At 41.9% G+C, this 10,608-nt stretch overlaps 1 protein-coding gene and 1 long non-coding RNA gene across 2 annotated transcripts; one reads left to right on the top strand and one right to left on the bottom strand.

Annotated features, from left to right (window-relative positions):
- The first annotated feature begins 357 nt into the window (after positions 1–357).
- LOC27206691 lies at positions 358–7,691 on the top strand. Its single transcript, XR_001600097.3, has 2 exons — positions 358–993; positions 6,657–7,691. It is a non-coding gene; the product is annotated as an uncharacterized LOC27206691 (long non-coding RNA).
- Positions 7,441–10,412, bottom strand: LOC6731170 (Krueppel homolog 2). Its single transcript, XM_016179639.3, has 5 exons — positions 10,256–10,412; positions 8,709–8,971; positions 8,402–8,651; positions 8,212–8,345; positions 7,441–8,148 (listed from the first exon to the last, which is right to left on the bottom strand). The coding sequence occupies exons 2-5, from the start codon at positions 8,927–8,929 to the stop codon at positions 7,923–7,925; spliced, it is 831 nt and encodes a 276-aa protein (XP_016023718.1). The 5' UTR covers positions 8,930–8,971; positions 10,256–10,412; the 3' UTR covers positions 7,441–7,922.
- Between the last annotated feature and the right edge of the window lie 196 nt (positions 10,413–10,608).

Raw genomic sequence — 10,608 nt, 5'->3', positions numbered from 1 at the left:
TCGACGCCATCGAGAGGACGTGCAACGGTTTTCGCACATGCTGCACATGGGAATGGAAAATGGAAATCATGCATGCGCTTCATCATGGTGTGGGTATCCTCTCCGCCACCACCGCCACTTCCCATTCAGCCGCTGCGCAGTCGCTGGGCACAGTGGGCGTGGTCGTCGCGCCGAGTGCCAAGAATTTCGTCTTATTCACTTTGTGGGTGGACCCACCGCCAACGAAGAAAGCATTCATTTAGCTGTTCATTTTCTTCGTTTCACAGCGGTGCCATCAAATCGGTTGTGATGTACAGACAAATTGGCGTAGAACAAATGCAGTACTTGGCATTTAAAGTGAACTGCGGCATATAATGATCTAAAAATAGAAAAAAAACTGAAACTTGATAGTCATAATATGTGTATGTAGGCTATGCACATTATGTACCTATGTATGTACGCCTGATGAACAGATAGAATTATTATTGCACCTTTAACGCTTGTAATCGGCTTTAATGTGCATGGAACTAACATTCATCTGCCTTTTATTTTAATTTCAAAACACTAATTTTTATAAAATGAATATATGAGCAGACGTAAGGATTTGTGTATGATGGTGATCAAGAAGTTACATATGTACATAACATACGTATTTACCTAATGGGATTAGACATCTTTTTTAAAATTAAAATACCCCCTGCAAAGGTTAAAATGAACCTATCAAGTAAAATTATTTTGTTTTTTTCACCAAAATGTGAAAAGCTGAGCATTGTGGGCGAGTTTGGCGTTCCGTGAGATTACGGAGCTTGTTAACGTTGTTTACGCCTAGATAACAATGAAAAATAGTGCGCCATCCAGAATGCGGTTGAAATTAGATACGAGGGTGGCTGGCGGGGGTGGTTCGCAATCAGAGTGCAAATATTAGGGAAACACAACGTAGTGCCAACACGCGTGTGGAGCGTATTACATCTGCCGAGTGCGCAACAAGTTGAGTGTCACGGTTACCGCAACTTTGTAAGTGCCCTATTATACATAAAGGTGCATATGTACATACACATATGTGCACCGAGGCCCTTCCCTCCAAGACACCTAAAGTTCTGCTGTGTTGAATGCTTATCGCGCCGGACTTGCATAACTCGGGTGGGCATTAAGCCACCGCAATAGTGAAAATTTATGGCATATATCAAGGGTCCAACAATCCGACTTGCATTCATATGTACGTCTTAGTAAATGTGGCTAAATAATAGACAGGGAATAGAACTACAGTAATGACTTTATTCCATCTGATGTAATTCCTATTATTGCGATTTCTATAGTGCAATAAATTTGTTTACAAAGATGCTAAATCACCGAAGGCAGAGCAAATACTTGGCACACAGATTGCGATTAGTTGACTTGGTCCGGAAAACGCTCTCCACGCTCACTGTCTAATTTGCATGTTTATAGTTCCTACAGGCGAATAACACTTCACAAATCGACAAACATAGTGCATACATGTATGTGAATGAGTGCATCTGCGTATTCATTGTCAATGCCAAATGACGTAGAGTTAGAGGTCGTTGTAGATATCCAACCCAGGCCTACGAAGAACTATGTTCTTTATATAGGTTCTCATTGTATCTGGTAATTACCTTTAAATACCTTTTTAGCCTTTTATTTTAAATTAACATTTCCCTTTGGTAAGCGTTAAAATCACTCATACGTACCGCATGCAATTGCAGTTTTAAGTACAAGGAATTAATATCATTGCAGTACCAAGTGTCTAACAAACATGGTTTACTAAAGCTCAAGCTGTTTTTTCAGTTGGTATTTACATAAGGAGGAACGTAACTTGACAAATTACGAAAACAGGCTGCACGCGAAAAAGAAAAGATTACAAAACACATTTCGCAGTTGCTTTCATTTGTTTTTCCGACTAATCCATGCATATGTACATTCATAATGCAATTGGCCTTAAACCGCAGGCGCCATTCGTTTCTTGGCTGAATTATCGCTTGGGAATTGTCGGTTCCATTAGGCATGCAGTTTGTTATCCATATTCAGTGCAGCATACAATGTAGCTCCACTGTACTGAATGATCGATAACTTGTATCGATAACAGGTGGCTTGTTGTGTGGAGGGGGAGCGGCATTGACATTCTGCACGTAGACAGACTGCGTCAATAATAACTGCATTAAACGGCAGTGCGCTCTCGCCCTTACTCTCATCGTATCTTTGCTCTCACTGCACTTACACTACTTATCTGCCCCTGCATTTCTGCTTTTCTCGCTCGCTCTCTCTCTCTCACTCGCCCATTCGGTTCATTGACCGCCAACACGTGCATCGCAAACCATTGCACGTCCTCTTCCATTTGCAATGGGCATCGGATGTTGAAAACCCGTGCACTGCCTCCCCACATTACACGTTGCATTTATCGCCTGCACATGCTGGCTGCACCCCTCCCCCACACCACTTCGCTCGCTCACACTCCGTCGCCCAACTATAGAACGGCTTATAATAGCTAGACAGCACTCCCCGGCACTCCGCCTCTCCGCCTCTCTGCATCCCTGCTTCTCTGCAGTTGTTGCGGTCTTGCCGCCTGATTTTTCGATTTTCCGCTGTTTGCTGCGCGTGGCCTGCACTTGTGTGTGTGCGTGAGTGAGTGAGTGTGTGCTCTCTTCTTCTTCATATAGTTCCTATCTCAAGGCAATTTGCAGTTGACGAATAAGAGCTCATAGGACTGATGAAGATTGATGATTAAAGTTCTTGAAAATGTATCCAATTCTTTAATGAAAACTGCCTGTAGTTGCTATTCATTAAATGGTGTGTGGTCCTAGTTTAGTAATTTACATTTACTCCCTTACAATGTATGCGGAACGCGGAAGTATTGCCACTAGGCAACCTTGACCATTCCACAAGGCCAATCTCAGCCGGGCATTGACTTCACTGCTTCAATGGGCCAAACGGACGGACCCACCCACCTCCAACCGCCGCCACCCACTTGACGATCGGTTTCGAGCGGCTTTTACGAGCACACGCGCCGCTTTAGCGAACGTAAACGTCGCAGGTGAAAAATGCAATGTGCCGAACGTAAATGCAAAAGTGCAATATTTTCTATTATTTATGATGACACGATCTATTAGTGCAGCGGGCATAACGAAAACTGTGCGCACATTTCGGTGAATTTTACAGATTTTACTCACGGTAGTTCCGGAGCTGCAATACTTGCAATGTTTATAGGGCGAACGTGTCCGTTACGCAAAAATCAATATCCTAATATGCCATAAGCACTCACCTCAATTTATTGTGACTTTCGACATTATTTGCGAAGTAGTTGATAAGATATTCGCTTTGCTGGGCTGGCCTAAAATTAGTTAGTGATATCAGCGAACTTTGCTATGAATAGCAGGAATATTATTAGAAGAGCTATGTACTCAGAATGGCCTAGTATACGTCAGTATATCATTACAACACATGTAAGCGATATTCGGTTGTTATTTTTTTTTTGGTGCGAAAGTGTGCTGCATAGGTAGATAACTGAAATTCCAAAATATCATTTATATTTAAACACATTCACGCTACCGTTTTACATCGCGTTATAAAAATAACTTGTAATAATCTTGTCAACACGTAAACGAGTAATCAAAGTGCAAGCGATAAGAATTCATATTTAATGAACAAATACACCAACGTAACACGTTTTGTCATATAAGCAACTTGATATTTTTTGTAAGTTATACGAAGCTGAAGTTATAGACTTCTTTAAAGGATTTCATAAATTACGATTTAAGAATGTCTAGTTTGGTACCCAAACCACAACCACAACTAAAAACGCTTAAAAAACAATTTCTTAGAATTATATTAATAAATTTGCGTAATTGCGTCATTTGAATATGCAATCAGTATAATGACCTTAAATGTAATAGGCTATGCGATAATGCATTACACATATTACACGGTTATTCTAGTTTGATTATCACTGCGGACTAACGCCCACGTAGTGACGAAGCGCACCAGGAGAGTTTGCAGACAAACCGGATTAGAATTAAATATTAAAAAAAAAAATATAATTACAGGGGTTTGCTCCTTGCTTCTTACATATGTATCTATTGTAAAATAAAAAAAATAGACGGATTGATTTTTTTACGATTCGATATAAGTGTTAAGTGTTCTTATTGAATTTTTAGACTTTATCAAGTTTTCCCATCTTGAAGGTATTCCACCCTGCAAGTTCTACAATAAGTGCCAACCAGCGCTAAAAATTTCCTTTTCGAGCTGTGGGGGTTGGTTTTAGATCTCGAGGATTTTCCTGCGGCTTCTGCGTCTTGGGTTATTGGGCAAAGCCAGCTTTGCTTTTCCTTGGGTCAACGACCCCGAACCTTGCAAATTTTCTTTTCGATTTCTTGAAACCGAAATTTTCCTTCTCGGGGGTGGACTTTCCGGAAAGGACGAGGTGCGAGGGTGGTTTGGCCCATTGACATGCGCATACTTTTCCTTTCAATGAAATGGGGCGACTTCTCCCCCACTTCCAGTGCCCAAGCCCATTTTCGATTCCTTTCGACAGAAGCATTAACCGGCCGGCTTGGTTAAATGGTATCCAAGAATGGGGGTTATGAACCCCAATATCACTCCATGTTGACAGATAACAAATTTTAAACGCATAGAATATAGATTTTGTTATGTACATAAGTAAAGCTGCACTTTTCCTCTTAATTGTAAAGCCCTTTAAAGAGGCAAAGACTAAAGATCAATTGGATCAAACATAACATTGCCACTTGAGTGAAGATATATGTGGGTATGGGCGCCACATAGTTAAGTAGTTCCTCCCCCAACTTGACGATACAACGGAAAAACTATTTAAATAAAGCTCCATCAGAGATCATCATATGTACATACATACATAAGTTGAATGTTTCTAACATCAAAATCATGGAAATATCCAAAGACTGCGGGTAGAATTGAAAACCAGATCATCATGGAGTATAGAAAAGTATCAGGGGAGTAAGGGGAAATCCCCCAGGCAACTTACATAATACTATGGATACCGTTAACCAAGGGGTCACTGGCCACAGCCAAAAAAAAAACATAAATAAATGGAAGCACTTGTACTCCAACCAGAACCACTCACACACACACACGCATACACACACACACGAGCGGACTCACAGCCGGTTATGTCATGCCCATTGAATCCAATTGGAGGGAAATTCCCTTTGAGCTCGTTTCAACCGATTTAAAGGCATTTGAGTGAAAACCATATTTGCTTGAGGGAAATTCCCTTGTTCTAAGCTGTTTGAGTGAAACTTTCATTGTTGAGGCGGGATATTTACATTTCAAGCAAGTTTGAGTAGGAAAAGGTTGTATTTAGCTTGTTCAAAAGAGATTATTATAAGTAAAATTTAAAAGCAATGATTAAAACTATTTAAAATACGGATAGCTTTAATACATAACTCAATACACAGATTGTCAAAATAATTGGAATGATAGAATAAAATCTTTAATACGAACACATTTTATTTAATTTTATTTTAATAATTGTCATTTAACAAACATAAATAACTTTCTTAGTCAATTGGGATTTAATTATTTAAATATTAGCATTTTAATCACACATTTTTTAAACAAAAACGCACAATTTTCCATTGCTGCGGGTAGCATAAATTTCCCAATCAGCTGATGGAGCTGCGCAAACTCCAGACGACTACGCAATACAATTGAAATTGTTTTGGGGGGGAAATTCTGCGTGGTTTTCTTAGAGACAATTTCCCCCATTGACAATGGGGGAAATTTTCGATTTGGAAAATGCTCAAGTCGTGACCCATTTTCGTACAACATTTGGTGAAGAGTTCAAAGACCTTTTCTTGTTTGTAGTCGGGAAAAGGGGAATGGGAATGGGAAGGGGATTTGGAAAAGAGGCGGACAACCCCAAATGCGTGGGGCTTATTTTTCAGCTGTGCTTTATGCTTTCGCTTTCGGTATCTAATTTAGTTTTCACATTACACTCACGAATGCGAACAGCTAGTGCAACTGCTTTTCGGCTGTTTTTTTTTGGGGGGCTGGGGCTGACATGATGTCATTTGGGAAGTTCGTTTTATTTTTTTTTTTTTTTTTGTGGGGGGACGACTAGGGTGGAAATGCATAGGCACTCCGTTTTGTGCCCAAATTTTATGCGTGTCCCAGTCCGAAAATTTCCAGAGGGTTGCTATTCGAACCCATACACAATGCGGAGTGGTGGTCTCCATTTGGTTAGCTTGACCCATTTAAGCACATATTTGCTTGACTCCAAGTTACCAATAGAGTTCTTATTTGATGTCATTACTTAGATGCGTAGTGCTTTGAAGTAAATACGTACCTCACCACGACTTTCCATTTTAGATTTGATCTATATAATCAATTATCTATGTATCCCCAATATAACCCTAGAAGTATTTATCCTACAAATTATTAATAATAGTAATCTTATTGATTTCGGTTTCATAATTAATTTCTTTGAGGTACTAAAATATTGGTATAGGAAACTTTATCATACCGCAATAATTAAACATTGCCTAAAGTAAATTTATTAGTGCTTCCATTTCATTTGCTCCTAAGAAAGATATAAAAAATATGTGAGTTTGGGGAAATATTTTCAGAAAACGTTATTTTTCAGTAGAAATACTGGCCCCAGGTCTAATAATTCCCTATTTTGTATGCTTCAGCTTTTTCCCCAAAAGAACGGAAGCTACAAATCAATGCCCTTACTTTTGATTTAATAAAGAACCTAAGAAAGCTGAACAAATTAAGTGAAACATAATCCGCGCCACAAAGTTCCTCCCGCTGTCTTTGGATAATCGGAACAAGAAAGCAAATCTTTGACAGAGGTAAAGTTCAAGAACCCCATGAAAGCATCAACACGCATATGAACATGAACGCAGACACCACTCCATGCCATAAACTGGCTCACTGGCAGTGCTATTGGACGGACTGCCTGCCACCCTGCCTCCATGCCGCCGAGGAAAAGCCCCTGCCCCAAAGTTTCCCCGGCACTGAGAACGAAAGTGAGTCGTTTCACCTACACAACACAACAAAGCTCGGGTGCCTTCACCCTCATTTGGACGAACAGTTTTTTTGGCGCTGCGCAAGAAGGTCATTGAACTTGATGGAAATTCGGAAGCAGTCCAGAGCCAACGACAAACTCCCAGCGCCCTAGCCTCATACCCAGAAATCATTTTATTAGTTTCGTTGTGGGTTGATGCTTCGGCGCACTACAAAAGTGCTTAGATTGCTCCCATCCAGATGCCGCAACACAGAGAACGCCAGACGGACATGGCCAGATCGACTAGTGATCCTGATATATGTCTATACTTTATATGACCAGAGGAGGAGGAATTAAGGTATTGCATACTTTAAGGATGATACAAATATTATTAAGATTGATACCATTTTTCAATAGCAGAAGATTTAAAGCCAATCAACCAGAAAAAATTGTAGTCCAAATTCTAGTACCTTCTCAAAATGTTTTATTTAATTTTACTTTACTTTGTTTGGTTCTTCGAATCATTACACACTCATACAAAATATATGTAAATAATTACTAACAGCGTTAGTTTGATCAGTATTTTGAACATATAAGTTAAAGCAAAACAAATTGAAATAATTTGTTTTTGGGATATAAATATAGTAATACGCGCCGTTGATCCTCCATGGCGGAATTCGTGCGTGGCCACATTGTGTGTAATTGAAAAAAGCATGATGATGTACTCAAAAAACTACAATAATATATAGATAAATTTAAACTTAAATGCCGAAACAATCTGGTGTAAAACAACTAGTTTCGCTTCGAAAAGGTGCAACGAATTTCGGCTAACAAATAAAACGGATGAACCCCAATCTCCTGTGTGAACATCTATGCAAGTGAACTGGTATTTAAATAGACTTATTCATATGTCATCTGATTGTTGTTTTCCGCTAGCTGCTGGTCGTGTCTACTCTTGCGCTGCAGCCGGCTGTAGCTGCGGCGCCAAGCGGTTGACGAACCCAATGCCTCCACGGATGATCTTGGCAAGGGCCGGCGGTGAGCGGGCGGCCAGCGCCTCGAAGGTTATACGCAGCTCAGCGAAAGCGTTGCGCGGATAGGGATTTCGTCGCGAGCTGTAGCGCATCACCAGATAGTGGTAGTAAATAACGGGCGTCATCAGTCCAGCGTGGCTCCTAAAATTTAAAGCATTCTGCGTTGGAGTGCATTCCCCTCGAAAGATATGTGCCAAAACTCACATGAAAGCCAGCACAATGGCATAAGGCATGATGAAGATCTCGCAGAATGCAGTTGCCTTCAAGATATTCGCCGCCTGGAACTCAACAATGGAGATGATGAAACGGGCACCCCACCACGAGTTCTGGCCAATCAGCTGTAAGTACATTTCTTATTAGACAAGCGTCACATGTGAAATATTTCTTTCCTTACATCCAGCAGCTTAAGCGAGTAGCTTGAGGCGTGCAGAACAGAGTACAGCAGCACGGGAATCAGAACCAGCAGCGATGGGCGGATGTTGAAGAAGATCAGGGAGTACATCATGTAGTGACACGAGTCCTCGGCAAACAGTCGAGCAAGAAACTCCCGACTGAACGCAAACGTGGGCAATCTCTGGTGCAAACGCAAGGCAGAGATGGCGGCATTAGCCAGCATAACCTTGCTGAATGCGCTCTGTTGTGAGCTGTGGAAAAGTAAGTGAAAATTAGAGTAGGTCAATGTTGAAAACGCGTCTACTCACGTAAAGATGGGCAGCACGTAGCTGACGGTGAAGAAGATGACCAGCAGACGTAGTGCCCATAGCGCGGAATCGATGCGATTTGTCTGGAAATGCTGCAGGAGCTTGGCCGGTACGTTCTGTGATTGAGATTGCTGCTGTTGCTCCTGCTGCTGTGAGGATCTCTCGGAGCTGTTGGTCTCGGCGCCCTCGGAGCGCGGTGGTTGGTCGGTGGTTGTGCTCATGATGAAGTAGCTTTCGTGCACGCCTTCCGTTCAGTATTCAGTCTGCAAGGCAGTTATGAAAAGGCAGAAATGAACAGAAAATCGTTATAAGGTTTCTACTTTCGGCCTTATCGGCGGGAATTTGGCTGCTATCTAAGGCATAGGCAGCGATAAGAGAACCTCGGCTAAGTAACTGCGGCGTTATCTGATGTTTGAGGGTTCCAACCTAATGAATAGCCCGCAAGATCTGCCCTCTATGACTCCAGGATTAGACTGCAATCCGCTTTTCAGTGCCTCAGTGACACGCGCTTCACGTCTTAATTGAAAGTCAGGGCCAACTGTTAAACCAGTCAAATGGAAAGTGGCTGGCAAACGCACTTAAAACGAGAACGGGCTGGCCCAAAAGGCGTGTTAATGTTCGCTTTAGCCAAGATGACTTGCCCACCATTACGGACAGTGCTTTGCATGAGGAAACCAAAAAAAAAGAAAACAGTCAAGCCATCGCTAAAGTATCATGTACTCTTACGGTTCGGCAATTATATTTCTCGAGTATGCGGTTTATGATGCCTAGCGCACTAAACGCAAAGATTTCGTTACGAAGCTCGAAGAGAAAACTGCAAGACAGCGCACAATGTGCATGTTGTTACGAAATACACGTCAAAATATTGAAACACAAACAGGTGGCAACAGGTGAGACATGAGGGGAGTGGGCTGGGCTGAACGATTAAGTAAACCCAGACGAGGGGGTCCATCCTACGTGTACTTTCGATTTACATGCCGAGTAATGGGACTGACAGTGGGGCAGCCATATCGATTGGGATCTGTGGACGGAGGGTCCTTCAACGGAAGTGGGTCAGCTAGTCAACTTAAGGTAGCACCTGTCACCCCGCGCGCACATTATTCATGCAATAGTCCGGAGTCGGAAGCCCAATCTGATGAAAATATGTTAGCCATGATGTCACATAATGGACAGTTTGGATGGTCAGTTTGGTTGGTAGGTACACGTCAGAGATTCAGAAGGTAACGCTCGCAAATTGAGGCTGATTGACCCAACTGAACTCCACAATGAACGGCAACGAAATCAAAGTGCAGGGCTCTTCGCGCCGCGCTGTGAAAATTCGACATGGTAGCGCTGCGGAATTGGATGCTTCCTCCCCCGCACGGAAGTCCAAATGCCGACCTGCATAATTCACCAGAGTAATCACTGGGTTAGCAGCACACTTTTATCCGATTTGAGAACGTCGTCAAGCGAAGAAAGTTAGCCTTTAATCGCCTGGATTTCGATGGGAATCCGTTCTGCGCCGCACTTCCAGCGAGCCACTGATTTTTCCTAATTCATCCACTTACCTCTAACTTAGCAGCAGGTCCGTTCCAGCCTGCGATATGATGTGACTTCAAATTAAACACAAGTTTTTCTCGTAAATTAATACGTATCAGTTTGGTCGGGGCTCCCGTGCGAACTAGAGATGGACGGGCAAAGCTGATCTAGTTCGATAAAAACGAACTGGCACAGGGCTGCAACCGATTTTTATCGCTATGCTTTCTCGATCTTTCGAATTTTAAAGACCACGTACTTAAAAGTTGCAGTTTTAATCGACAACTACAACGTATAAATATTCAGTCCAGTTTGAAAATGTATTGTTAAATAAGTTCCCATACAGGTTTTTGGAACAAGCTAGTTGTATCAATAAATTATCTTA

The sequence above is a fragment of the Drosophila simulans genome, chromosome 2L, assembly GCF_016746395.2.
Source record: "Drosophila simulans strain w501 chromosome 2L, Prin_Dsim_3.1, whole genome shotgun sequence".
In the NCBI taxonomy this organism is placed as follows: Eukaryota; Metazoa; Arthropoda; class Insecta; order Diptera; family Drosophilidae; genus Drosophila; species Drosophila simulans.
This window is presented reverse-complemented; position numbering and strand designations above follow the sequence as displayed.

Coding starts and splice junctions, on each gene's coding strand:
- LOC6731170 (XM_016179639.3), bottom strand. CDS start 8,929: ATGAGCACAACCACCGACCAACCACCGCGCTCCGAGGGCGCCGAGACC. Junction 8,652..8,708: donor TACGTGCTGCCCATCTTTAC/GTGAGTAGACGC, acceptor ACTTTTCCACAG/CTCACAACAGAGCGCATTCA. Junction 8,149..8,211: donor GCCATTGTGCTGGCTTTCAT/GTGAGTTTTGGC, acceptor TTTAAATTTTAG/GAGCCACGCTGGACTGATGA.